This window comes from Salvia miltiorrhiza, chromosome 1 (genome assembly GCF_028751815.1).
Source record: "Salvia miltiorrhiza cultivar Shanhuang (shh) chromosome 1, IMPLAD_Smil_shh, whole genome shotgun sequence".
NCBI classification, from domain to species: domain Eukaryota; kingdom Viridiplantae; phylum Streptophyta; class Magnoliopsida; order Lamiales; family Lamiaceae; genus Salvia; species Salvia miltiorrhiza.
This window is the reverse complement of record NC_080387.1, coordinates 62,644,323-62,672,135: the sequence shown is the minus strand read 5'-3', so window position 1 is coordinate 62,672,135 and position 27,813 is coordinate 62,644,323. Positions and strand designations below refer to the sequence as shown.

General features: G+C 35.6%; 4 protein-coding genes across 8 annotated transcripts; 2 read left to right on the top strand and 2 right to left on the bottom strand.

Annotated features, from left to right (window-relative positions):
* The first annotated feature begins 279 nt into the window (after positions 1-279).
* LOC131002843 (F-box protein At2g32560-like) lies at positions 280-3,614 on the top strand. Of its 4 annotated transcripts, none has more exons than XM_057929342.1 (6): positions 459-652; positions 1,037-1,624; positions 1,721-1,800; positions 1,890-2,062; positions 2,237-2,418; positions 2,695-3,614. In XM_057929342.1, exons 1-5 carry the CDS (start codon positions 638-640, stop codon positions 2,374-2,376), a joined length of 996 nt encoding a protein of 331 aa, XP_057785325.1. In that variant the 5' UTR covers positions 459-637; the 3' UTR covers positions 2,377-2,418; positions 2,695-3,614. The 4 variants fall into 4 exon arrangements, with proteins under 4 accessions (XP_057785300.1, XP_057785317.1, XP_057785325.1 ...); XM_057929326.1 differs by having other exon boundaries at positions 531-652; positions 2,237-2,311; positions 3,117-3,614; XM_057929317.1 differs by having other exon boundaries at positions 280-1,624; positions 2,237-2,311; positions 3,117-3,614.
* Positions 3,615-6,623: 3,009 nt separating this feature from the next.
* Positions 6,624-10,563, top strand: LOC131002836 (rhomboid-like protein 20). The gene is made up of 8 exons (XM_057929305.1): positions 6,624-6,845; positions 6,948-7,048; positions 7,878-8,018; positions 8,470-8,536; positions 9,299-9,450; positions 9,573-9,674; positions 9,829-9,963; positions 10,130-10,563. The coding sequence occupies exons 1-8, from the start codon at positions 6,821-6,823 to the stop codon at positions 10,289-10,291; spliced, it is 885 nt and encodes a 294-aa protein (XP_057785288.1). The 5' UTR covers positions 6,624-6,820; the 3' UTR covers positions 10,292-10,563.
* Positions 10,564-10,610: 47 nt separating this feature from the next.
* LOC131002826 (uncharacterized) lies at positions 10,611-14,757 on the bottom strand. Its single transcript, XM_057929293.1, has 7 exons — positions 14,626-14,757; positions 13,417-13,866; positions 12,590-12,642; positions 12,351-12,415; positions 12,093-12,171; positions 11,173-11,481; positions 10,611-11,031 (listed from the first exon to the last, which is right to left on the bottom strand). The coding sequence occupies exons 2-7, from the start codon at positions 13,842-13,844 to the stop codon at positions 10,877-10,879; spliced, it is 1,089 nt and encodes a 362-aa protein (XP_057785276.1). The 5' UTR covers positions 13,845-13,866; positions 14,626-14,757; the 3' UTR covers positions 10,611-10,876.
* A 6,819-nt stretch (positions 14,758-21,576) lies between these two features.
* Positions 21,577-27,452, bottom strand: LOC131002812 (histidine--tRNA ligase, chloroplastic/mitochondrial). Of its 2 annotated transcripts, XM_057929281.1 has the most exons (11): positions 27,076-27,452; positions 26,798-26,893; positions 26,427-26,515; positions 26,130-26,259; positions 25,392-25,484; positions 24,927-25,001; positions 24,652-24,769; positions 24,184-24,326; positions 22,523-22,651; positions 22,050-22,213; positions 21,577-21,917 (listed from the first exon to the last, which is right to left on the bottom strand). In XM_057929281.1, the coding sequence occupies exons 1-11, from the start codon at positions 27,385-27,387 to the stop codon at positions 21,779-21,781; spliced, it is 1,488 nt and encodes a 495-aa protein (XP_057785264.1). In that variant the 5' UTR covers positions 27,388-27,452; the 3' UTR covers positions 21,577-21,778. The 2 variants fall into 2 exon arrangements, with proteins under 2 accessions (XP_057785264.1, XP_057785271.1); XM_057929288.1 differs by lacking the exon at positions 26,427-26,515 and having other exon boundaries at positions 26,130-26,216; positions 27,076-27,450.
* Positions 27,453-27,813: the final 361 nt, after the last annotated feature.

Here is a 27,813-nt window from a genome sequence, read left to right as displayed (position 1 = left end):
ATTAATATGAGAAATTAACTCGTCTTCTAGCACATCATGTCACGTTCAACCATAGAACTGATAAATTTTAGAAGTCAGAAAAAAAAAATAACACAATTAACTAAAGTTGAGGTATAGATATAATTGATAAATTTTAATATTTTTTAATAAAATGAATAAAATTACTAAAGATCGGGATAAAATCAATGATTGATCCTTTTTTTTATACAAAAAAGTTCTAATTTTGACAGTTTTCTTGATAAAATAAAGAGAAACCCTTTTCACCACGCCCTCCTTTAAAAGGAAAACTATTCTTTTAGTGAAAGTGAAGTCTTGACAATCCAGATTAAAGCAAAAAAGATGTCGATGCCTTGTTTGTGTTCCTAGTTTGTCTTTTGATTTAAACAAAGACGTTTCACTTTGTTTTCACCAAAGGTTTTGGCAATAGATTTGGCCTAGACTTTTGGTAATACTCCACACCTTAGCAAAGTAAACGGCTCAATTCCCCTAGATTTTATTCCTCTATTTAAAAATATTTTATAAAATATTTAAGAATAAACAATTTCTTGCAACCCCACAGCCCATTTTTGCATTCTTTAATAAAGCAAGAAAATAGCTTTGTTTCTTACAGATGTGAGAATTCAATGCACATAGATGGATGCCACATAAATTGGTGAGAGGTGTTTCAAAGCTGCATCGTTTTGGGAGTTGTAACTCCCAACAATAAAAAATTGTCGGTTGTGCTGTCTATAGACAGAGCCCCTTTTCTTAAACATTAAATTGATTTATTTAATCTTGGCTTCTCCGCCATTTTCTTGCAAGTGTAAACTATAAAGATACTTAACTTTCAGGTGATTAGATTAGAACATCTTTGTTCAAATCCCAAGTTATATATATATATGTGCCCATTTGTTTCTTGCTTTTTCATGCATAAATGCAGCTGCAAATAACCTTTTAGATCTCCACATTTTCTCTTAAGCTTTTTCATCGAAGCATCTCTTGTTTGACAATGCTGTTTTTCCTGGTTTCTTGTGTATCTTTTGTACTACTTTCTCAGTCATTTCTCAAGCCAACTCCAACTCCCAAAATGGAATCCAGAGTGTGGAGATTCCCCTTGATTTTTAGGGAAATTCTTTTGCTGCTGGCCAAGAAAAGAAAGGCTCTCATCAAAGTATTTCAAGCTCCATCACTCAAGAAAATGTTGAGCCCTAAATATGTGATTCTTGAGGAGGATGAGAAGAAACAAGAAAGTTGCATCTCTCTACTTGATCTCCCTGATTTGGTATTGGACTGCATTCTTGAGAAACTGTCCCCTGCTGAGCTGTGCAGCATGGCTGGAGTTTGCTTCTCTTTGAGAGACAAATGCACAAGTGATCATCTGTGGCAGAAGCTCTTGAAACGGAAATGGGGTGAAGCCATTGGTCATGCTGCTTACAGAGAATGGCAATCTCAGATTCCTTCTCTTCAATTCTTGCATTTCACTGAAAAAAGAAGCAAATTCTTGCCCTTCTCAACCCTTTTCAGGTGCAAATTAGAGATGAAGGAGAAAAAAAATACTTCTTTACCGTATAACTCACTCATGTCTTGCTATCTCGCTCTTGAAAGTGGAAAATTCTGGTTTCCAGCTCAGGTTTTCAACAGAGAGGTAAATTGGTAAATTTTCCTTTTTTTTTTTTTACTTATGTATGGAATTTTCTTGATGTAAACATTTTTCTGATTTTGTAATTTTTTTGATGTGCAGAATGGGCATGTGGGATTTATGCTTTCATGTTATGATGCACAATTAAGCTATGGTTCAACCACAGACAATTTTGTTGCTAGGTATGGATCGACATTGGGCTTCAAATCTTGCTCAATCTTATTTTTTTTGGGTACATTTGGTTTTGAGTGTCAAGATTTGATGATTGCAGATATAAAGCTCAAGGTAGGTCTATGATTGAGGAAGGCATTGAGTGGAAAAGAATTAGGGCACCAAGTGTAGACACTCCCGCCAATGTTCTTCACATTTCCTCCTGCTTAGATGATCTCAAACCTAATGATCACATTGAGATTCAGTGGAGGAAAAACAAAGACTTCCCATATGGTGTGTTTTCTTTCTCACTTTAATTGTGTGTGTGTGTGTGAGAGAGAATGGCCTCATGACCAAGAAGACATCAAGAGTCAATAAGAAGATTTTCAATGAAGGCTAACAGAGTTGGATCTTTCCCCAACTGTATTCATTAATGAAAAATTAAATTTTTTCCCTCTCCCAACACAGGTTGGTGGTACGGAGTGGTTGCACATCTGGATTCCTGCAGTGGCAATGAATTGAGCTGTCGCTGTCACCTCAGCGGTGAGCAACTTAACTCCATCGAATCCTCTTATTTTGTTTTGTTTAATTATATGCATTGTTTATAATGAATCGACCTATATTTTACTTCAACTTTACAACACTAATTAGTACTCCCTCCGTCCGCCAAAAGTAGACCACTTTGGTTGGGCACTGGAATTTAATAAAATTGGTGATGATTTTGATGTAGTGGAGAAAGGGTCCCACCACTTTATGAGATGTGTGGTTGAGATTAAATTTGGGTTGGTTTTTTTGTAAATAAAGAGTGTTTGTAAGGATAAAAGATTAAAGTGGGTGGTGGGACCATTTCCATAAAAGGTAAGTGGTCTACTCTTTGCGGACGCCCAATATAGTAAAAGTGGTCTACTTTTGGCGGACGGAGGGAGTACTATAAATAAATGATCTAGTCTTTCGTGAAAATGAGAATCGATATGTATAAATCAATAAAATCTATGAATATTTTTTTTTGTAATGCACGAAAAACCATTAATAAAGTATCTAATTAACTGAATTACTGTTATTCATACATTATAAGCCGTTTATTCATGAATTTATACTAGCTAGCATATTCATTATTCTCATTTCTTATTGGATCCCAATCCTCTATATTTGATTTTGGTAAGGTTGAGAAATTCACAATTCAGCATAGTGGTCCCTTAGTTGACATGCATTTGAGTGCTCCATATATATGTTGAGCTGAGCTAATAAATGCGTCTAAATATGTTGTGGGGTTGTATTTCCTAACTACTTTATGTGAAAAGTGGTTAGAAAACTCATACTCGTATGTGGGGTGGTGTGTGCACTGCAGATACGATAGTGTTGGAGTTCAAGCAATATGCGGCGGCGTCGCGGTGGAGGAAGGCGGAGATGAATAGGAAGAGTCATAGAGAGATTGGGAATGAGGTGGATGGATTTTATGGTGGCATTAGAAAACTTAGCAAGGAACAAGAAATTCAGAAATGGAAGCAGCTATGGCCAAACTGCACATTGGAATAGTTGCTACAAATTTTACTTCATTTTTAGATGTAATTTTGAGCCCCCTTCTCAAATTTGTAGATAGGAAGTGGTGGATGATGAGATTAGGCTTTATCTTTTTTTTTGTGCATCTTCATGCAGAAGCCTATTGTAGTGTTTGTGGGATTTTTTTTTTTTTTTTTTTCACCTTTTAAAAATTTCCCCCTTTTTGTTTTTCATCAAACATAGCTGCAGGCGTTTCTACATTGGAAGAGTGGTTGTTTTATGGGCCATTTTTCTTGATTTATTTGGTGAAATTAAACATTGTGATATGGGATGAATTGTTTTGAAATATTTTGATATTCTTAAACTGAAAATAAATGTACTACTATTTGATTGTAATAAAACTAAGATTGGGTTGTCTGACCAAAACCTTGATATCATAAAGAAAAAGGGTGAAACTGAACATACTTTTCATAAAATAATAGTCTATGCCCTTTTACTTAAGTTTCAGATATTCAATTATTTTAGGAAAAGGAACATCAAATCAAAATTTAAAAAGAGGGGTTCTAGTTATAAATAGTCGGATTGGTGTTGGTTATAAAATGATGTTAACTCATAATTTTGTTTTATTAGTTTTTAAGACTATAGTGATTAGTGAACAAAAAAAGGCTGAGTTTCACATATTAGCCATTTTATCAAATTGGGCTATTACTATCATATGTATTGCCACAGATATTAGAATTCCCAAAATTATTATGGTGACTTTGCCACTAGATCATAGTATTAGTAAGTTAGGCTGACATTATTGGGCCTACTGCAATAATTTTTCCTTTTTCGTAGAATTTTGGGTCAACTTGATGTCGATTCATTCGTTGCCACATTTCATTTTTTAAATATTAATAATAATTAATTAAAAATTTACTATTTTTATCCTATATTTTATAATCTTGAAATTAAAGTCATTATAATTAATTTATCATTTCAATTTCTTTCGAACCACAAGTCTTTGAGCGTAGTGATATCATCTTTTGAGGAGTGTTGAATGGTGTGCTATTGAGTTGTGAGCATCTTCTGCAGCATTTCATTATGTTTCCACTCCAAACCTCTTCTCTCTGAAACCAAGACGCAAAAACATTGAATAAGAAATTAGAAGCAAGATGATTTATATCTTATTCTCCAGGAACGGTCTCAAACTAAATAGATCCCAACTATACTGAAAAACTTATGGCAACTTTGACGAGCCGGATATAATCATCGCAATTTTCTCACTAACCACTTAACAAAGTATAACAAAAATTAGGAAACTTCAAAGAAACATATATATCCAGGAAATCGAAAAAAAAATTACTGGAAGAGAGAGTTTGAAATTCATCATCCTTAAGAGCATTGGCAACGGCATCCTCGATGCCTTACTCGAACTCGAGTATTGCACTCGAGTAGGCGTTGCAGGGAGGAGCTACTCGAGTTTTCGAGTATGCTCGAGTGATTTTTTTTTTTTTTTTTAATTATCTTCTCCTCTTTAAAAATTTCTCTCTCCTCTTTAAAAACTAAAAAAATCAAGTAGGCTATCAAGGAACCCCAATGCAGCACTACCTACTCAATAACACAACCACTATCAAGTAGGCTATCAAGGAACCCCATTGCGGATGCTCTAAGAGAGTGGTGACTTATACATTCACTCTTTTTAATTGGGGCTATATCCATCCATCCACGAAATGAATACTCATATTTTTTTTAGTCTGTCCACAAAATGAGTACTCATTTTATTTTTGGTAAGTGTACCCCACATAATTCTTTAATTAATACTAAAAAAAAGTGGGACTTCTTATTCCACTCACACCACACTCAATACATTTCTTAAAATTCCTGCCGTCCTGAAATGAGTACTCATTTTATGGACGGAGGGAGTATATAATAAAATAATGTTTTTTAATTATTATTTTAGATAAATGACGGTAAAAAGTAAAATGGGGGTATGAATAGAATTATAGAATCACCCGATGTCTTATTTTAAACACAACATCAATTCAAGCTAAAAAAAACCGACAACGTCAAACTTGATTTTATTATGACTAAGAGCACTCACGACAGAAATCCCAAAATTATGCTTTTATATTCCTCCTTAAAGCTTCCCTATTTAATTTTAGGATTTCGATTTTATAAATGCATACACCAGATCTCCTATTTTCTACATAAAAGCAATAATTATGTGTGGGCCTTACTAATTATAAGCTTAAAATAAATTTAGGGTGGGTGTAAATTTAAGATTGAATTTAGGTAGGTGTAAAATTTTTTGTGGGCCCCATCCAGTTTAGGGGATCTGCTGGATGCATTTTTTATCTCATTTTCAATTGTTTTAGCCTAAATTTAAAGTTAGTGATGCATTTAGGTGATCTGCTGGGAGTGTTAAGTTCTCTTTCTATCTATTTTCTATGATCCATAAGTTGGGGGGTCATCTACGGTGCAATTTTCTTCGGCTAAAGGAATAAGTTTTAGGCTATTTTTATAATTGAAAATCATATACTCCATGATTAAATATTCCTTTTACTAATTCTTTTTCATATATTTTTTATTTATTCTAAATCTATAAACTGACCCCTTTATACCAATTGATGAACATCCAAATAAACGAGAATTCTATGTATGAGCGTCTAGAATATTATATAAACTTAAAATGTCCCTTCACGATTTTTTTTGTTCTATATTACTTAATTTGATATTCCAAAATATCTGGAATAATTTGTTGTAAAAAAAGAAACCATAATTTTGAGCTCCTTTATATGCTAATGCTACCTCAGTAAGTATTCTAATACGGCGACCTAATCGCTAACAACGAAAAAGGTTAATAGTTCGAATTAAACAAAAAAACTCGTGGTTAAACTTATTCCAATTTGACAAATGAAAAGGTTCTAGCCATATTAGTTTACACAAATATTCTTGTGCAACTGATTATCAGAATGACACTACTTTATTCGGGAAATGACACTACTTCAACATACAAATGACACTTGAAGATCTTTAAGTGTCATTTGTATGTTGAAGTAGTGTCATTCGAAAACCAATTGCACGGTGCAAACGGTTGCACAGGAGAGTGCCTCGTTAGTGTAAACCCTGCAACATTATTACAAGTACTAGGCTATGGTATGAAATAATTAATTATACCTATTTTTTGTATTATCTGAATTAATACAAAACGGGATTTTACATCCCAACTAAAAAATTAATTGGAATTATTAATCTCAAAAGGAAAGGGAAACAACATGAAGGAGAACTTCTGGGAAAAGCTAATGTTTAAAATAAAAAATAAAAAATAATTTAAATATAAAAAGGAGCAAAGATAACCGGCCCAAAGAAAGATCGGGTCAGCCCGAGCCCGTTTACTGGCCCAGATAATTTTAGTCGATGACGACGACTCGGAGAGAAGCAGAAAACAGAAAGATTTAGAGAGAGAGAAAATTATCTGGGAGAAATCCGAGAAATACACACACATATACATACAACCGTAGAAGATATCGATTCAAGTATTCAGCGAGGTCGTTGGTTCGCCAGAAAAAAATGAACGGCGGCCCATCTGGTTTTAGTACGTTTTTCTGCGCATTTTGTTGTTTTTTGGGTTTTAAAGATTGATTCCATTAAGCTATTGGAAATTGAATTTTTGCCAATAATATTTATCTGTTGGCAGATAATGCGCCGGTGACAAGGACGATAGTGATTGCGAGTGCTCTTTTTACAATCATTTTTGGGATCCAAGGTCGTTCTAGAAACCTCGCTTGGTCTTATCAGGTTCTCTTCTTATTTTCCTTTTAATGAGTATTTCTGAATTTTAAGTTTGGTTTTTTTTGGAAATTTATTGCCCAATTTATTTGTTTTTCATTTCATTTGTGTAATTTGTTTCTTTCAGTCGGGTTTCATGCCGTTTGTGGATGCTGGCTTCATATTTTGTCTGATGTAGTTTGAGCTGTATAATTTGCGGAATTGATTAAAATTTAATGTGATTGCCATTTGGGAATTTTCCTTTTTGCTTGGATGAAGTGGGAGGTTGGCTTACATGCATTCATTGCTTTCTTGAAGTATTTACATCCCAAGTGTAAATGAGTTTTCCAATTTTGGTTGCTTTTGTGCAAAGCTTTGAAGCTTTTAATTTCCTTTTGAATGGGGCTTGGAATAAACATACTTACATAATGAGCTCGAATTGGTGGGGCTTACTCTTCCAGTGGTTATAGGAAGATCGATTATTAGGTAAAACGTGTTTAAGAATGGTTGTGCTGCACAAAATACTGAAAGTGTTTATAGGAAGATCGAGTATTACGTTAAATGTATTTGAGAAGATCAAACTACTTGTGCTCATTTGAGTTCGAGTCTGTTGAAGCTGGTAAAGCTCAAATGGACAAGCTCAGATAGGATCTGGAAACTTGAAAGTATGATGAGGATATTAAGAAGTTTAGATGTAGTTTGCTTGGCTCAGCTCAATTTGATTACACCCCCACCGGCAAAGAACTTTACACATTGCACAGTAGTATCACTGACATGCTCATGTCCTTTGTGCAATACTTTTGTAAGTTTGTTACACATTACTTAGTAGCATCATTAACTTGGTTCTTATACGTAACAGGACATTTTCAGGAAACTTCAAATATGGAAGCTCATAGTTTCAGTTTTCGGATTTTCATCTACACCAGAACTTGTTTTTGGAATTTATCTTCTGTACTACTTCCGTGTATTTGAGAGGCAGATTGGTTCTAATAAATACACTGTAAGCTCTTCTTCAAGCTCAAATTCTTACTTTTCTGTTTCTTATAAAGTTCCAACTGCAAATCTGTAGCTGCCACGTTTGTTAATGTACAATTGTTACTCTAACCTGATCATTTCCTGCATCTGCTGTCAGATGCCATGCAATAGTTGAAAAGAAGATGTATAATGTTTGCTTGATTGACATTTTGATCTGCAATCAATATTTGCATGTCAGATAATGAAGCTTCTTCAATCTTGACGAGAATATAACTATATCCCTATGAAGAGTCTCTCTGAATTTCCAGTTTTTTTGGGTGGCTTTAGATGACTTCTTTTACTTTGGTGGCGTGAAGTTGAAGTAATCAGAAAATAACTTGGAGCGAAATTGTTTTAATCAAGTGATTAAATCCTAGAGCCTGTTTTCCGGTGATTACTTAATTTGGTTGGTGGTTATGATAATCTTTTTTCTGCAGGTTTTTATCATATTCTCTATCGCCGTCTCGATACTGCTTGAAGTCCTCGCGCTATTACTACTTAAAGGTGCAACATTTTCTTACTCTCCTTTTACCCAATATCTCTGTATTGTTATGCCCCTGCTCCACATATGTCCTTGTGTTGAATTAGAATTTTAAGCTACATGTGCATTCAATATGAGAAAACTGCAGCCCAAATCGTGATAGATGATGCATTGAGCAGTGACACGCTCTTTGAGGGTACCTTCATGACTTCATCAAATTACTTGTGAATGCAAATTTAGATGTGTCATTATTCATTTGAAACCAGCTTGAAAACTGCCTAGTGTTTCAGCATCTCATCACTGAAGTCATCTATCCTTTCTGCTACCACACGGGTGTTTCACTTGGTTTCAACCTAATGCCCTAATTCTTAGATGAACATGTTTTTGTGGGAACAATACCGAATCTGGAAAACTCAACTTATTAACTTCATTGCACCATGGCTTTATGGCTTTCCCTAGTAATTATTGGAGATTTGGTGGACGAATTTGTAGCATTTACTGTCTGCAGTTGCCTACTTCCTTGGATTAATTGTTTCCTGCTTTTATCTATTAATAATAGTTCCATAGTTAAAGTATAACCTGTTCATTGTATTTCCTTAAATCAAGGATTCTACAACTCTTCTTTGATTTCCAAATTCCCCTCCACCCTTCTCTCTAAATATCAAATTGAATTCAGTACTTAAAGGTATGGAGGGGACAGACATCAGTTGGAAGTATATTTCACATTCTTATTAACACACATGTTTAATCCTAGTGGTAATAATTTGGCTTTATTTTTCTGGCAGATCCCTCCTTGAATATACTCACATCTGGACCCTATGGCCTTATATTTTCTTCATTTGTACCATTTTATTTCGACATTCCTGTTTCAACGCGGTTTCGTGTGTTTAACCTCAACTTCTCTGACAAGACTTTTATATATCTAGCCGGTCTTCAGGTAATTCACCCGTATTGTGTTTTACTATTACTCTGCTTTTTCTCATGGTACTAAACGTGAGGCATAGCCTTGTCTACTATATGCATTTTATTTATTTTATGTGCCCTATTTCCATGTTGCAGCTATTTTTATCGTCATGGAAAAGATCCATGCTTCCAGGGATTTGTGGTATTTTAGCAGGGTCCCTGTATCGCCTGAATGTTCTCCGCATACGCAGGATGAAGGTTGAATCTCATCTTCTCGTCTCTACTTTACGATTTCATCTCCCCTGACAAAGGCTCTCCCGATTTCTTGAGAATCCCATTTGTGGATCTTTATTTATAAGTGCAGATTTTGTTGCTTTTGTGATTTACACTAAGCCTGTATTCTCCGTTTCAGTTTCCTGAAGCTATTGCTTCGTTCTTCTCAAGATTGTCATTGCCATCGATGGGGAGTAGTAGTACATCAGCCACCGGATCGTCTAGGAATGTTTTAGGAAGTGCACCAACCTCCTATCCTGGTCGCCAGATGGAGGTAATTCTATCGTGTATTTCCTTCTTCAAGAGTCTCAAGTCAAGATGGATCCAACCAACTCTCTTAACCATGTTACATGTGTGGCCTTCTTTTGATTAGAAATTTATTCATAAGAGGTGATTTGTTGCTCTTCTTTGATACTCTCTTTGTTTCCCTTTGGCACCAGGGAAACTATCCAGCTCCGACCGCGATGGAACCGCCAGAGGACTCCATTTCCACACTGGTTTCGATGGGCTTTGACAGGAACTCAGCGAGGCAAGCTCTCGTACGTGCCAGAAACGACATTAATGCTGCCACCAACATCCTCCTCGAGTCACAGGGGCATTAAGCTATGGTGTCGAAAAACAGTACATGCATCCAATTCAAGGGTGAGGGGCGCAGTAGCATCAACTATGTGTTTCTACACTATTTTGCCGATTTCCCGGCAGGAGATTCTTATCACCTTTATATTTTTCACTACTTCACTTGTCTAACTAAGAAGGATATTCAATAGCTGTAAACATGACCATGTGTACAGTTTGCCTCTCAGCAGTACAGTAGGTTCCCAACTTAAACTGCTACAACTTTTAAATCTGATTGACTAGAAACCCAATTCTTTTCTTTCTTCTCGCACATAGCCAAAAATGGAAATGGCATGACATTCATCATAAAGTAGAAAAGACGATATTTACTTCATCAATCAAACTCAATGCCAGAGTAAACCGGGCAAATTCACAATTATTATACCTGTAGCATTTACGTGCAACTCGAATTCAGGTAAAAACAGAGATGGATTTGAAGACATCCGCCATTGAAATAATTATATATACTCTTGTATGATGAGTAGACTAAATGAGATCATAGTTTGAGGCAAACCCAAAGCACGTAGAATGCAGGCCACAGCTGCAGCGAATGGAGCAGTAGCAGTTCAAATCTAGATACTACTGATATCCACTCGGCTTTTGTGAAGCTGGAAGGCCGGTGTGATCCAACTCCCGCAACTGCACTGAATCCCCGACCAGTTGAAGTAACCTAGTCGGGCTTCACAGTGGGTGCACGTCAGCTTGCCCTCAAGACCGCCTTCTTCCACTGGAAATAAATAGTAGGACCAATCAGAAAATCATCATTTTCAACAATATCCCATGTGTTAGTCGCTGATAAAAAGATGAAATAAAAGAAAATCAACTAAAGAAGCTGTTTGAGATACTCAAATATCTTAGGTCATGCTACCTGTTTTCATCCAGCGCAGAGGCTCAACAAAGATAGAAGAACACTCCTCGTCACCAGGTCTACTGAAAGGATTTCCACCTCTCCTTTTATGCCAATCAAAGCATGATTCACCCTCTCCTGGAACATGATCCAAAACATTCTCCTGCACTGCAATGATTCTTCGGCATTTTTTGCATCGGTATGTACGAGTAAGAGGGGCCTGTTTACCAGGTGATGCTTCAGCATTCGAGGAAACAGTTTCAGCTGGCGATCCAGGATCTGCACCAAACTTCAAACCATCTATTTTTTCCCCACGATTATAGGAATCGCCTGTTATTCCGTAAAGAAGGACCCAAGCATCAGGGAATGGAAATGGTGTAAAAGAGATTACAGCATAAATAGTATTTAGTGCACCTCATCAGATGCAGCACAAACCTAACTAACATGAATTACAAAAATTGAACTAACCATTATCCAATTTACCGGAGTCGAAGAAGAAAATAACTTAATAATTGTGCTTAGAAATTGTCGAGCTAAATTTACAAGAATCTTCTCGACTTAAGAGTATAGAGAAGTGTGGAATGACATCACAATATACATAAGATACTCATGCAACTAATTTTATGATACAAAAGAAGTGCTGTATCTTCTTATAAATTAACTTCTAACACATAAGACACAAAATAAAAAATTGTTTCATAGTTGAAGAGACCAATTTGAATAAGTATTGCAACGACCCACTAACCTCTAAAACCAATTTTAGGGACTAGGCTACTACATTAGTACAATTACGACATAATTTTCCTAGAACATTTCATACTTTGTTTGATTAAGCAATCAAGAATTATGATATCATAAATGACAGAAATCAAACAATGATTATCTGAAACAATAAAATCGAAAAGAATACAACAGATCAATTCAGGGAAAAAAATATGCACCTAACACTTTCAACCGGAAGCGCTTGTATATGGAGCTTGCATGATCAACTTTAAAACCCATTTGTTCAAACATTTTCAGCTGCAACATTAGTGACAGGAGATTATCGTCCACAAACTAAAAAGATAATAATTATGAACTACTCCCTCTGTCCCGGCTATGTTGAGACCATTTTTTGGGGCACGGAAATTAAGAAAGTAGTGTTTTGTGTGTAGGTGAAAAAGTGAAAAGGTGAATATATAAAATTGCATTTACATTACCTGCTCCAAGAAACCATCATTCGGGCACACAGATTCACAGCTCTGCTTCAAGGATTCAATAGCATCTAATAATCACAAGAACAACCCAAAAGAGTTTAATACATAAAATAGAAACAAAAATAAAAGAAGATGAAAAGTTGATAGTAACAGCACAGAAATGCTCATTTCAGAGAACCCAAAAATATCTTTGGTAAAATGGCACGTGCATGCACTTAAACAACAGAAGGACAGCTCCAAACCTTCTAGTGATAGCTGTTCACATTTCATCAGGTATGCTGTAATTATTGCTGCACTGCAATGAATACAGGCAAAGAAGGGTGTAAACCCTTAAGGCTTGACAAGGCAGAGAATAAAATCAATTGCAATGAATGCCTTCTCTAAATCATATTTTGAATGATAATTAGTAGATTAATAAGATGGAAATAAAGCCAACACTAGGTACAAGCATAACTCAATTGAAAGTTGGACTTAAACACCATGAAACTTTGGCGGCAAAACATATGTTGTATAAATATTTGGTGCGTCAACATATAAATGTTCAACTATATATAAACAGACTCATTATGTGAGAGGTGAAAAGAATTATGCTAGGCATGTCCCATCTGTTTGCTAATCTAGCTCATAGAGTTCTTGAAAAACTTGGAAGGTGGTAAATATTGGAACCTTCTTCAACTTACATGAGACAACGCAAACAGCTGAGAAAAATGAAACTGATCTGGTGAAGTCATAATGGAAGAGTAGAATGAGGTTAAAAAAATACCCAACAACTTTTGCAACAACTTTAATAGGTATTTGATCAAAGCCCCATTTGCCAGTTCTCTATTATCTTTTGAATCTTGTAAGCTTTTAGCCACCATTCTTGGTACTTCAGTCTCATCAGAATCATAATTTACTGAAGTGGTATTAGCTTTAACACTGTAGTCATGCTTAGAATTATAAAATACAGGCAACCATTAGAGCAAGGCAAGTAAGTCAGTACTAATATTATTATTTTAAAAGCATAGATCGGACCATCCAACTAAGTATTAAAAGTAGAGACAAGACATAATCAAATTATATTCTATACCTCCTTGATACACCTGCAAAGCAGTGGACCAGAACTGAACCTTCTTTCCTACTATCTTCAATAAAATCCAAACACACATCCAAATGGTCCAGCAAATTTTCACTTTCCATATCCCTCAAAGGTACAGCCATCCTCACAATCTTCAACTCCTTACCAGCATACTCCAGTGAATAAAGCAGCTTATCTGGTGATAATGAAGTCTTTGACATGTCATGTGGAACATCCTCAGATCCCGAGTCCCCAGCATAGACCTTCCGGATCTCCTTGCATGGAATTGAGATCCCACTACGCCACTCCGAGAAGAAAGAAATGGATTCTGAACTTAGAACTGACAGTACATGTGTGATTTCAGTACTCCCATTCTGGAGAACATCCGCAGCATCACCAATGTTGCCAATAAATAAGTGCTCACGTACCAGGTACGGCATACCAACAAGACCAATCTAGCACCTAGCTCAAATGGATGGAGAGTTTAGAGAGAAGAAATAAGAGACTTCAAAGTTAAACTTTAGTGATGAATTCAAATCTCCATCTAACAGAAATAAATAAGAAGTAAGAACTTCTTCGAAATTAGCAGTTACTTCACACCATCTAATTTTGGTTGTCAAAAAACGTAGAAAAGACCTTAACAAACCTAACATAACTCTTAGGGCGCGAAACAGATGCATAAAATATGACACTCTCACACAGGAGTCTTCGTCAATAACTGTTTTCTATGATCACCACCTCTAAATACGGCAAGAAATAGATCATATGCTGAATCTCAAATCAACGGTTACTATCATATCATGATGAGCTGGCACAAAGCATCGACAACATATATCTCTTTTGTCACAATTACACAATCACTGAAAGAAACCTAACTATGGTAAAAAGTATCAAAGAACCTCGTCATCGAACTAGTGTAGAACTTCAATCTTCAGAATTTCAATAAACATGTTCAATTTAACAAAAAATCATCAACTTCGCAACACAGATACATTTTCGAAACAGAAAAGGTAGCAGAAATCATCATTTTATAACTCCGACTCTACACTGGAGCTGAAAATTCAGAATAAATACGATCAACAGAGACTAACTCATCCAAAATCTTCTCCGAACAGAAAAAGGTTTGTACTAAACCAATCCATTCGTGAACTCGAATTATAACAAAAATCGCAGAAAAAATGAAAATCTTCTGATGAATAACAGTAGAGTCATTTGCAGTACCTTCGGCCGGAGATGGAATATTCCGGTGGTCGCGGAGGAGTATTGGCGGGGTAACGATTGAGGAAGCTGAATCTTCTTCCTTCTTTCTTTTTTTCCGCTATTGCCATTTCCTCTCGCGTTTGCACTTTTATAAAAGCTTCGCACGTGTGAAGGAATCTTACATATGTCGGCCCGTGTGAGCATATTCTTCAAAAAATATTATTATTATTAAAAAAATAGATCAAATTTTAATATCATGATTACTTATCTCAAATTCTGATTTTTGACCCTCTACCGTATTTTACACCAAATTCAAACTTATTTTATAATATATGTCACTTCGAACATTAATTTTACTCCAACTATCTATACTAAACTCAATCTCAAAAAGAATGTTCTTTAAATATTTTCTTTTTATCTATTTTTTTTATTTCTTCAATTATACTTTTATATTTCTTTCAAATTATACATTCACCCAAAACTTTTCAATTATTAAATTCATATGAAAATAAGTACTCCTTAATATTATTATTAAATTCATATTTAATTATTATTATTAAATAAAAAGATATTAAATTTATTACTATATTAAATAAGCAAAAATTGCAATTACATTGTTTTTATATCATGTGCTATTTATATTTATTAATATTATTTTAATTATTATTGTTTTATACTTCTTAATATCATGTAATTAAAGTTTAATTCATTTTTTTATTAAAAATTAAATTCCCAATTAACAAAATTAGAATAGAGCCCAAATTTGTCTCTCTTTTTTCCACCCAAAATTTAATGAACAAAACGGGTGATTCTATTCGTAGCCCAAATTTTACTCTTGGTAGTCACCTATTTAAATTAATATTTAAAAATAATTAAAATTTTACTAATTTATCCTCTACTCCATAACCCCCAATAATTAGAATTATACCCTCTCTACGCAAGCAAGTAACACAACAATGGCAGCCAAAGGAGAGAAGAAGCTCGCCGAGAAGAAACCCGCCGCCGAGAAATCTCCGGCGGAGAAAAAGCCCAGGGTCGGGAAGAAGCTACCGAAGGAGGCCGGCGAGGAGCGCCGCGCCTGGTGCGCACAGGGCCTCCGCCTAGCACTGGAATCGCGGTTTCTGGACGCCGAATATGTCGAGCATTGAAGCTCCACACGTTGGCGTCGAGGGCGGCGGTTCCTCCGGCGATTGCTGCCTGCTCGACGACCGTTCATCGTGTGGAAGAACGGTGTGAAGGCGGATGGCGGACCTCCCGGTAGGAGACGCGATCTAACGGGGAGATGGGCAGTGTTTTTCATTGCGCCTCCTTCTCGTTTCGCATCGACCGGCGGCGATTTTCCCAGGGCGGAGGCGGTGTGAGTCGGTGGCCGAAGAAGAGGCGACGGGAGTGCGGAAGGTGAGGAGGCTCGGTGGCAGACGCGATTTCAAAACGCGATCTGAGTTCTCCGGCGTTTCCGTGCGGCTGTCGGCGTCGCGGTGGGCAGAGGTCGACGTCGGTGAAATGTAACAATGATTGGAAATCCATAGTAGCGATGTGGATGCGTCTTAGAATGCAGAGTAGACAAATGCGTCTATCATCTGTTCGAGACTAACTGCAACAAGAGAAAGGGACAAGATATTACGACCTGTAATCTTTAATTTACGGCTATTTCTTCCCAAACTCTTCCTCGCCAGATTCTCAGAATTCCTCACTGCCCCATAATGCCGAATTCATCGTCGGAATCTGCCTCTGGAGCCAAGAACATCTCTGCAAATGGTTAAAAGGGAATTGCGGAAAAGGGTGTGCCCAAGAATCTCACTTCTTCTGTGATGAAGAAACAGAGCAATGACACAAATGTTGAGACTAAAAGGAAATCTTTGATGAATTGTGATTTCTTTTATGGGGCTATGAACGGATAAATGGGGCAATGGAGGCTATGAAATTTCTTCAATATGAAATGGGGGTTATGAAATTGAAGTGATAATTAATTTAAAATTTAATAAAATTTGGGGGCTATAAAATATAGGGTAGAATAGTAAATTCTTAATTAATTGTAATTAATGTTTTAAAAGAGGGGCTGTAAGGAGTAAAATGTGGGCTATGAATAGAACTACCCGAACAAAACTAGAGCTCAAACATTAACAAAGCCCATTAGTCGTTACAAACAAACAAACAAATAGATAAAATATTTTAATTATAAGAGGCAAGACCCAGACCTAATTTCTTCATCTTCAACATGCGCCTCTCCTCTTCTTTTTCGTCTCTGCTTTTTTATTTTTCGACTTCTTTTTCTGCATAAATCTTCTTCTTCAATCAACTTCTTCTCAATTTTTATGAAGAACAGAAGTTAGATAGCAATTTAAAAAATGGTTAAATACCAAATACAAACTCTAAGGTTATACCTGTTGGGAGAAAAATAACCTTGTGGCAGCGTTTATCGCATTTAACACCTTAGGGTCTCGATTAATATGCAAATTCATCCAGCTACTTAACGGACGTTAACACTCCGTCCTAATTTTTTTATTTTATTTCTAATATGTAACATCTTCTTTCATTTGATAATGCACTTATTTGTACGGTACTCTTTTCGGCTCATTAATAATAGTCTACTTTTCATTTTCGTCCATTCCACTGATTGTGAAGAAATCACAAATGCTTCAATCCACAAAGCTCGACAACAAGAACCCAAAGAAAACAATAAGAACTCGGAGATTTAACGTGGTTTGATCAATTTGATCTACATCCACGTGAAGGTCAATTCTTGGTGTTTTATTCACTATCAAAACGAGAGAAATACGAGTACAACAATCACAGCAGCTACAATAAGCTCTAAAATCACAGTAGAAGCTCTCACGTTTCACTCACATTTGACAGAAAAATAATAAGAAAACTCTAACTCTCTAGCTAGCTGCAAATACAAAGAAAATCTAAGAAGCAAAATCCAGATTCAAACCTAAGATCTAACCATTGCTGAGTAACGAAAATGATCCAACGGTTGAGCTTGAATGAGCTGGACATTCTGTTTTAACAGAATTCCTTTAATAGCTCTTGACTCCTCCAACTCTTCATATTTGCTGTTGAGCTCCTTTGCATGGCTTTTCTTCACAGTCATATTGTAACACTGATAATGACCTAGTTTAAAAATAAAAATAGTTAGGGTCTCTAACCCTCCTTAATTCTCGTGCTGATCAATTTTTTACACTCACCTCCTCTTTAATTCTTGTGTTCAAATAAAGTGTGTTATTATCAATGTGATGGAGCGAGTATCATTTATTTTTATACAAGTTATCATTGATTTTTGTAAAATATCATTATTTGTAAAATATCATTTGAATTTAAGAAAAATGCCATTTTTTATATCATAAGTTGTGTAACTTTATTTATTATTAATAAAAGTATCATTTGTTGTTAGTAAAAGTATTACTTACATATAGTAATTCAGTGGAATAAAATGGGGCGAACGCGGGTTGACCCGACCCGCATGGTAGGGGGCTCACAAGAGACTAGCTCTTTATTTTAAACCTAACTTTCAATTATTATAAATATAATATGTATTTATTTTCATTATTTATTTTATAACTCAATCCAAAATTTTGGTAAATTGAGATTGACGTGTCTCGTCAAAAACTAATATGTCAATTAAAGAAAAGCGTAGTTTCAATTGAGATCAATATTCGTAAGTGGCTTATTTAAAATATTTATAATTATAGAGTAAATTAAAATTTACACGAGATTAAAATTTGAACTATTTTTAGAATCCAACTGATTCGTAGTGAAACATATCCGGTCTTTTAAGTATATGTTTACTGTTAAGTGTTAATGGGTAAAAATATTATAAAAAAATCTATATTTACGATGTACAGTATGCATAAAAAATATCTATTAGTTTCTTGGGGGTCAAATTTTTGCACTACTATTATTTTTTCAACTTAATATATTTCTATAATTATTAATTAAAAATAATTATATCGAACCAGAATGTATAATTAAAAAATATTATCTATCTTGTTTCTTGTGGTCAAATTAATTTGCTTGTTAATTGATTATTAGGTTCGTTTGTTTTTTTTCATAATTAGGATATATATAATTTTTAAAAACTTTAATAATTGAGGATGTGTTTACTTTGATATATAATTAGAAAATGAGAGATAACCAAAATTTATGTCTTTAAATGTCTTCTTCCTTATTTTCACTTCAGGGATGGATAATATTATCCCTCCAAAAATGGTAATATTATTCATCATTTTTCAATGATAAATTTATCCATTAAAATAAACGCACCATGAGTAGTTAATATTATGGTTTGTTGGTTAATACTTAATAGAGATATATTAGCAAAACAAGAATCTTAAATCCTCATGTCCTATTCCTATTCAATTTGTATATACTGCTCAATCATATTCATATACAGTGCCTCATTAATTACGTACCTGCAATACTGATATACTACTCACCTAATTATGGAGCCTCCTTCTCCTGATCCTCAGTCGCCCTCATCATATTTTCTATTATGCGTCGTCCGCTTTCTTCGCCCGCGCACTCATCATCTCCGGTGGCGCCGTCGAATGGCGGCCTTATTCCGGGAATGAAGTTCCGGCTGAAGTGGTGGTGCATCCGTGTTCCCACCCGGGAGGGCCCATCGCTTATGCAGATGTCTACGAACAACTTTCAGCTACCCATTGGTTATCGTCAAAAATTACATGCATTTTTTCATAAGCACGTGACGTGTGTTTTGATTAACACACACGATTAGTTTCAATATTATTGATTAGTTTGAAGAGGGGCTCAAATCTGAATAGTTTTTGAATGAGGATTTTTATTTATTTCTTATTTGCAAATATTAATGTATAGGTTTGGGTAAAGATGATGGAGATGGGAGGATGTTCTTCTTTACCCGGATTAAGAAAATTGGAAAGTCCAAGACTCATCCAAGTATAAAATGGAACAAGGGATTTTGGAAGGCAACTCAATATCAGGGGCAAAAGTGGAAATATCATTGGCTACAAAACACCCCTCGTATATTATGGAAACAAAGAGAAAACAAGAATACAAACTGGAATCCCACAATTCAAGCAATTCTTCTCACCAACTTGTGGTGGTACTGCTCTATTATCATCATACTCATACCAACCACGACTGAAGCCAAGAAATCACTACTGCAAACAAGATTTGCGTTTTCTTTGAGGACTCAAGTGCAAGTTCTGGGGGAGTTTGTTAGTTATGCTTTTCAGGAGCTGATCTTCGCCGTTGCTTCCTAATGATCAGGAGCGAGAGACAAGAGAGTCATTGCAGTGCTGTTAGGATTTTCTTCTTCTACTCGTTGTAAATCTTCACTTTGGTGACAATCCCAACCATGTAAATTCTGAGTTTCTTGTTCATGCATATTAGGTTTTAAGCTTGCTGCGTTGATGTGTGTTACTTGCTTTGCCATTGCATACAAACTGTGTGAACGCAGATTTGATATTTCAGTTTAAATTCACACTGACCTAGTTAGGATGTGTCTGTTTTGGGGCTTGATCAATTTCAGATTCAAGCAAATTTTTTATTTATGTAGTCAATTATATATATATATATATATATATATATATATATATATATATATATAGGGTTGCACTCAATAAAGAAAAGCCCCTTAGACAAAGAAAGAAGAAGAGATCTTGGCCATTCCTTGAATCAAATCTGACGGGTATCATCTCACCATTATATTCAATTTGATTTATGGAATGAAGGCGGAAATGTAAGATTTATAATGGCAAAGGATAGGATTGTAAACTTCATTATATCGTAATTTAGGAAAGTTCATCGAATCCCTGATTTTACTCGATTCCCTTGAAGATCAATAAGGATGTCGATCCCTGCGGATTATTCACACTACCAGTTCATCGGCTATTGGCTTACCAAATTTTTATCACCCTCCGATTGCTGTCCACGGTTATCACGATGAATAACCCAAAACTGCAAACTACAGGTTCGACGAAATTGCTTTAATTGATTGCTGGCGTGCTTCTGTAAATTTAACGAACATATGAACTCATTCTCTTGAACATATGCTGTTGAACATATGAACTCGTTATGAACTCATTATGAATATATGAACTCATTCTCTTGAACTTTTATGTAAATTTAACGAACATATGCAACATTACGTTAAATGAAACGAAGCCCTTAATTGGGACCTATTTTATTGAACATTTCAACGCGTTCGCTTGAACTTCTTTGGGAATTTGTCGAACTTCTTTGGGAATTTGTCGTATATACTACCAATCGCAACTGGTCGAACAAAATACGTTGAGCATTACACGAATGATGTTCAACATTGATCAATAAGTTGAACATATAACTCATGTTGAAATGAATCCATTGAACATGCTACAAGTTCGTTGAACTCACACATGATAACGTATTGAACATATGCATACGTTTGCTGGAAAACCTTCTCATCGTTAATAATACAGACTGTAGGTTATATAGCATTATTTGGAGATATTCATTGAATTAATGAACTATCCAACGTAGTAGGTGTAAAAATACATTGTGATTCAATACCTTCAAAGTCCACACTAGATTCCATCACATTCAGCAGATGATAGTAGTTGGTGTTGGTTCTTTGAATTGTGAGTGAACTTCACCGTAAGGTTATCGAGTAGAATTAGGAAACGTTAATTTTCAATAAGAGAGAAAAAATCTAACTGCATCTTTAATCATATAAACGATTATCGCTAATTATGGCTGAAACGTATAACATTAAAAAGCAAATTACCAGTTTGACCTTTTATGAATTATATTCAGCCGAATTTATTGATGAAAATGGACCACACGATTAAGTGATATGGAGGGCCAAGATATCTTCTTTATTCTTCATCACATTTAGCCATTCTTCATTGAACCAACACCTATATATATATATATATATATATAGAGAGAGAGAGAGAGAGAGAGAGAGAGAGAGAGAGAGACATATTTCAGCAGTGCTGATGTAGAATACAAAAATACAGGAACCAACATTCATATATTTGAAAATTTATGATACAATCTGTGGGTATTTCAGCAGATTCATGGATATTGAAAATTTATGAAAAAAGTAATGGGGAAATATTGTGCAGGAAGGCCACTTTAAGTAAAAAAGAAAATAAAAATTAGTAGTAATAAAGTGAAACATATTTCTAGAAAATATATAGGAATCTGTTAAGTGTCATTCTAGTTCATCAACTTTGATCTCATACTGTTCTCCAGATGAAAGAATTTTGACACCAACCATACCTTTTTCCCACTCTGAACTTCCCACTATTATCAGTCTCTGGGCATTAACTCTTGCTGCCCTTTTAAACGCCCTGTAATAGTAGAGCCAAGAATGAAGATTTCAACAACATAGGATATCTGTATTAACGGCTTCTGGTGCATACAAGCATGCCAAGATATTTTCTTAGATTTTTATCAGACACTTGGATCGACAAAGCACATACCATTTAAGTGGCTTGTTCTCCAAAACCAAGTCGACAGTTTGGCCCTTTTCCCTGAGTCTAGCAGCAACTAGAGAAGCTGCGCCCTGCAGATCCTGACCCAACGAGCAGACGACATTCTGTACCTTGGGACTAAGTTCTGGAAGAAGTCCCCTCTCTTTTAGCAGCTGCAAGGAATATGAAGTTGGGTGGGGACCACAAAATCAAGAAAGATGTTTTAGATTGTATAGTGGTAGTTGAAATGCTGACGACAAAAAATTCTAATGTGCAAGGGGGGATGGAATAAATTGTAGGGTAAATATCACTTTAAACCCCAAACTATTTTTGCACTATCGAAAATGGTTTAAAAAATTGATACAAAATTGATAGTTCAAGGTTTAAAAAATCATTTTCGATAGTTCAGGATATAATTGATAGTGCGAAAATAGTTTGAGGTTTAAAATGATATTTACCCTAAATTCCTAAATTGTACTCACTTCTATAATAACTGCATCGCCAAATCCAAACCCACAAGCTGGGACATCTTCACCTCCAAAAGTGGAGAGTAACCTGTCATATCTCCCACCGCCACAAATAGCTCTCAGCTTTCCTTCTCGATCAAATCCCTGTAAGAAGAGAACCATTCTATTGATAAAAACCAAAATAAGTCTAGACTCACTAGAAACTATAATATAGATCCTGCATAATTTTATGACAACAGGTCCAATATATACAAACAGATAGCTGTGGTCCCTGTGCATCATTCATGTGCAGCAGAGGGAGAGGGGTGCAAAGGAAGGAAAGAGAGGGTGAGTGGACAATATTATATTGCCATTATCTTAAGAAACTGATACATTCACCATATGCCAATCATACAAAACTAGAACTTATTCATGGTTCAAGAAGTTAGAACAGTCATGCCATCATGGTACATACTTCCGCACTCGCTCCCAGTGTTGTAAAAGGCGTCGGTGAGGCGCGCCTCGGCCTGAGGCGTGGACAAAGCGCCTCAAGGCTTAAGCCTTACATGCATAAACTGAGGCTTAAGCCTTTTGATTGTGAGGCGCACGCCCAGGGCGCGCCTTATGCCTCAACTGGTGAAAGGCGCGCCTCTGTATCTGTGGCCAAATTAAGTATGTTTTGGGCTTTTCTAGGTTAAAGTTTTTTATTTTTTGCTAAGCCCATATCAATTAAAGAAAAGCCCAACCCTAATTGATGTTAGAATTGAAAAAACCTAACCTTAATTTTACTTAAAACTGAAAAATAGAAAGCAAAAAATTTAAAAACTCCAGCGCCGTTCTCTGTTCCTCTCTGCTCTCTTCTTCTCTTCACTCCTCACTCAGCACCCTCTGCCGCCACCCTCCTCCGGCGCGGATGATGGCAATGATGAGTAGATCACTATGATACTTAAGTATTTAGGACTTTAAGTGGGGTTAAGCTTAAGACTTAAGAATTAAGACGACTATGATGCTTGAATTTGAACATTTTATGACTTGATTGCGATGCTTTATGATTTCTAAGTTATTATGTTAATGTTTGGTTAATTATCTATTGTTTAGTTTGCTTTATTTCGATTTTATAATGTTTTGGAATTTTTATTTGTTTTAAGTCCGAGGCTTACGCCTCGGACCGCCTCGAGGCTTACGCCTTGCCTTTTAGAGACAAAACGCCTCAGGTATGCCTCTGTTTTTAACAACCTTGCTCGCTCCAGCCACTAACTATCGAGCAGAGTCCTCTATGCTTCAGCTCTGGTTTCTAGTAGTTTTTATAGACCCTCCAGGCTCCAGTGATAAAGCATCAGAAATATGCTTCCTACCAGTATGAGGTATATTGTTTAGGGTAGCAACTTCCATCTTACCTAAGAGAACTCATGCTAATGAGTAGAGAAACATACTTAGACAAGGATAAGATGGTAGTTTGATATGTTAAAGAATGCTAAGATATTGTTTTCACTGGCAGTACACTTGTTTCAGATCTTACTCTAGAGTTGCTAGATTAGATTATCTCTACTTTATATACTAAAATATATAGCCTTAGATGAGATTACTAGGTTGAGGGTGTCTTTATTTTGACAATTTCAAGCTATTTATGGAAATTAAGTCAACCATTAAAACATATAAAGATTTGTTTTGACAGATTTACCCTAATCTATATATACCTCAAAAACGATTCCAGTGTAGTAGGCTAGGCCACGGACGATGGATGCATCAAACTGGATCCACTCAGAATAACCATACTTTTCAGCAAGCGAGAATAGTTGCTTTAACTCAGCAAGGGCCTCAACTGAAGAGCCTAGTTTCTCTGTAATGATGTATAAACAAACAAGAAGACTAAGTTTGCACTTTTTTATAAATAGCACAAAAGAACATCAATGACTCAGTCTTAACAGGTTTGTTTTGGTTGTCGGTCCCAAACTTGATATCAAGATACTGAAGAAATAAACTATAATTGCACTGGTATACCTAAATTCCAGCTAGAACATTATCTTCTAATTCAATAATATAGTTAGCCCCTCCCTTTTCTCTTTTCTTAGCAGCCTCAGAATGGGATGATCAAACATCAACCTCAAAATTTCTATGAAGCAAATGCGATAAAAATCTTCACATTATCATGTCTGACATACTACCTTCCAATTCTTCCAAAGATTTCACTGCAAGAATTTGTAGTAGCTCTTCAACCGCCTGCTCTGATAACTCGGCAGCCCTCAGCTCATTCTTGATATCATCCATGGGAATCTTCTCCAACTGTATAGAATGAATTAACAACGAAAGAAGCAAGTAACAAGACATATCAGAGATATAATATTAAACTTAGCATGAGAATATAGTATTAAACAACCAAGTGTTATGGAAATTTATTAAATGCTTGTGCATATCCATGAACATTTCATTATCAACTGACCTTGTCTATTGTTACACAAACCCTGCTAAATAAGCTCTCTGGTACTGTGTAGCGCCTGAGCACTTCTTGCAAAACCTGCAAAATGCCAGAATAACAATTATTTAAGGCAAATCGTCAATATGAGAAAAATTAATTGCACAAAACATCAATTGGTAATGATATACATAACCTCCACTCTGGGAAGAAAGGTTTTTAACTTAATCTCTGAATCACAAACTTTAAACTAAAAGTTAGCTGGAAAATCTTCATCCTTGATAGCAAACAAGTGATTTTAGTTTCAAATAAATCAGAGACTCTTGCTTTTGTTTAGTTTCAATATTTTAAATTTATCAATCCTCAATTTAATACTCTCCCAACCCAACCAAAAGCAGAAAGGAAAAGGAAAAAAAGAATCATATACATTTCAATTTCCAATATATTGGACTTGGAATACATATCTAAATGAGAAAGCATCTACCTTCATACCTTCCGACTGGAAACTTTAAACCCAACATCTGATGCTGTAATTCCAATGCGTTTGAAAAATGTAACAATGGAAGAAATCAGCTCTGCTTCAGCCTGACAGTGAATGGATCATTCAGGAACAAGATAAACACAGAGACAACAATTGACATGTAAAACACTGGAGTCTGGACGGCGATCTGTGTGTATATACATATTTATTACAAAATGGCTACTATTACTAGCTCTTCCTCTTTGTTCTTCTATCAAAGCATCCAATGAAGAATTATAAAAGTTTGTGAGCAGCTACCATAATCGATACAAAAGGTTTAGGAAGTAAAGATATTTCTCAATCATATTATAGAGTTGATTTGGAATTGGATGAGACTGTAAAACAAAATTGATATGCTACCAAATAAGTCAAGTACAAGTATTGATCATTTGATCATGAAGATTTAAAGACTGAAGCTCAATTCAAGTTTGCTTGACAAATAGTCCTTCAAGGTCAACAGTCTAAATCAGAAAAAATGACCCGAAAAAACCTCTTAAGGTAGAAACTGATTCAATGAAATTTATATTTGTTCTTTTAGAAAACTAAATGAAAATTTGTACTGTTCGTGAAAAGATTGATAACTCACTTATAGCAAGAAATCTGCACTCTTACATGGTCCTAGGTTATATGTAAGCCTAAATGTGGATCTACTCAAAGAAAAGCGGTAACCACAAAAGCTAAGAGGAACACACAAATATTAGAAAACTTACTGTAACATTAGGTACACCAATAATATCCATGTTCCACTGGTAATGCTCACGACGGCGTCCCCTGGTCATTCGCTCATATCGCCAACACTGTCCAATGGCAAACCATTTTAGCGGAAGGGATACAGATTTTCTGGATAGAAAAAAACATGGAGATCAAAATCTGGCATCTGTTCCTGGATACAAGAATTATCATAACAAATAAATATCTTGAGCACACAGTCTAAGTATGTGTGGAGAAAATTTCTGGAATTAGAGAGGTCCATAAATTACTGAATATAGTGAAAGATAAGAACTCACCCTTTCTGTAGCACTAGCCTTGCCAGAGAAGGAGTGAGTTCTGGCCTTAATGCTACTCTTCGGTTTCCCCTATCCTCAAAGCAGTAAAGCTTCATCCATACAATAAGAAAACACTGTAAGTAACCTGGTGAAAGAATTCTCTATATTGCATTTTGGAGATGTGATTCTAACAAATAATCTCAGAAGAACTTTAAACCACTCCAGGTAAGAGCCATCAGCACATGACTCTTACATGATCTTATCACCCTTTAATTCCTTTTAATTCGACATTAAAATGAAATTCCAATTGAGTCGATTGACTTCACCGAGCTAATACGGAAAAGCAAATGGTATATGTGTGAATAAATCATCAAACCAAAAACGAGACGAACCTGGTCCTTGATTTCCTCCCCAGCTTTCCTCACAAACAGTGCCTCGGACTCGAGAACGGGAAAATCAACCTCTTCAAAACCGAATAATTGCGATACCTAAAACAACCAACGAACATTGCACCTTTGAGACTACATTTATTGATACAATGACTACAAAGCCTCAACTATCACAGAACGGAGAAATCACATAATCAATATGTTATTCGAAACTAAAGTATTAATTTCTCCAAACATAGGGTAAGCCAAACAACTCAGTTTTCAAAATTTGAGCAAATTACCTCCCTGAAATTCTGAAACAGCCAACTGCGGAGACGCATTTCTTCAGGAGGGAAATCTCGAGTTCCCTTGGGCGGATTAACGTCGATTTTCTGCGTGAAGTCGGAAGAGGCCGGAGGCGAAGCGAGCGATGCGGATCGACCGGTCCGGGCATTGTCCAGTTCAGCGTAAGAGGCGGAAGTAGACAGAGCTTTAACTTTGAGAAATAATGGAGCGGCGAGAGGCAGCCGATAGCGGAGAGAACGGAGCAAGGCGGAGGCGGCAGAGGGGTAGTGGTAGTGGATAAGGAAGGAAGGGTGGATGACGGCACGCATTTTGCCTTCACCCCTTAACTTGAACTACTGAGGATATATGAGAGAAGGTTCATAGAGAACTTGGTCACCTAGGATTTCTTTATATTTTACTCTAATAAACTTTTTTTTTTGAGGGACCACCCAAATAAACTTTAAGTATAACGTTTCCTCGTGTATTGAAAATAGTGAAAATATGAAAACTAATACTCATTCGGCATTCCGTCCCATATATGTACACTGATTGAAATTTACATAAGAAAAATCACTAAAAATAAAAATATATAAATAAATTTTTATTTAATGATAAATTAAAATTGAAGTAAATTAAAATTAATGAAAATAAGCCTATATAATTTAAAACAAATAGGTTATAAAATTTTAAAATATTTTATTTTCTTTTTCTTTGTTGAAATTTTATAACTTTTTCTTTATCTATATTGGTGTATA

What these genes read in the sequence shown, in the direction of transcription:
- LOC131002826 (XM_057929293.1), bottom strand. Translation starts at nt 13,844, where the DNA reads ATGCCGTACCTGGTACGTGAGCACTTATTTATTGGCAACATTGGTGAT. An exon ending in TTTGCAGGTGTATCAAGGAG is followed by an intron (nt 12,643 to 13,416) that starts GTATAGAATATA and finishes TATTCATTGCAG; the next exon opens with TGCAGCAATAATTACAGCAT. An exon ending in TCTGCGCTGGATGAAAACAG is followed by an intron (nt 11,032 to 11,172) that starts GTAGCATGACCT and finishes ATTTATTTCCAG; the next exon opens with TGGAAGAAGGCGGTCTTGAG.
- LOC131002843 (XM_057929317.1), top strand. Translation starts at nt 989, where the DNA reads ATGCTGTTTTTCCTGGTTTCTTGTGTATCTTTTGTACTACTTTCTCAG. An exon ending in CTCAGGTTTTCAACAGAGAG is followed by an intron (nt 1,625 to 1,720) that starts GTAAATTGGTAA and finishes TTTGATGTGCAG; the next exon opens with AATGGGCATGTGGGATTTAT. An exon ending in ACAGACAATTTTGTTGCTAG is followed by an intron (nt 1,801 to 1,889) that starts GTATGGATCGAC and finishes TGATGATTGCAG; the next exon opens with ATATAAAGCTCAAGGTAGGT.
- LOC131002812 (XM_057929281.1), bottom strand. Translation starts at nt 27,387, where the DNA reads ATGCGTGCCGTCATCCACCCTTCCTTCCTTATCCACTACCACTACCCC. An exon ending in GGGAGGAAATCAAGGACCAG is followed by an intron (nt 26,516 to 26,797) that starts GTTCGTCTCGTT and finishes GTATGGATGAAG; the next exon opens with CTTTACTGCTTTGAGGATAG. An exon ending in TTAAAGTTTCCAGTCGGAAG is followed by an intron (nt 25,002 to 25,391) that starts GTATGAAGGTAG and finishes GGCATTTTGCAG; the next exon opens with GTTTTGCAAGAAGTGCTCAG.
- LOC131002836 (XM_057929305.1), top strand. Translation starts at nt 6,821, where the DNA reads ATGAACGGCGGCCCATCTGGTTTTA. An exon ending in TTGGTTCTAATAAATACACT is followed by an intron (nt 8,019 to 8,469) that starts GTAAGCTCTTCT and finishes TTTTTTCTGCAG; the next exon opens with GTTTTTATCATATTCTCTAT. An exon ending in TATATCTAGCCGGTCTTCAG is followed by an intron (nt 9,451 to 9,572) that starts GTAATTCACCCG and finishes TCCATGTTGCAG; the next exon opens with CTATTTTTATCGTCATGGAA.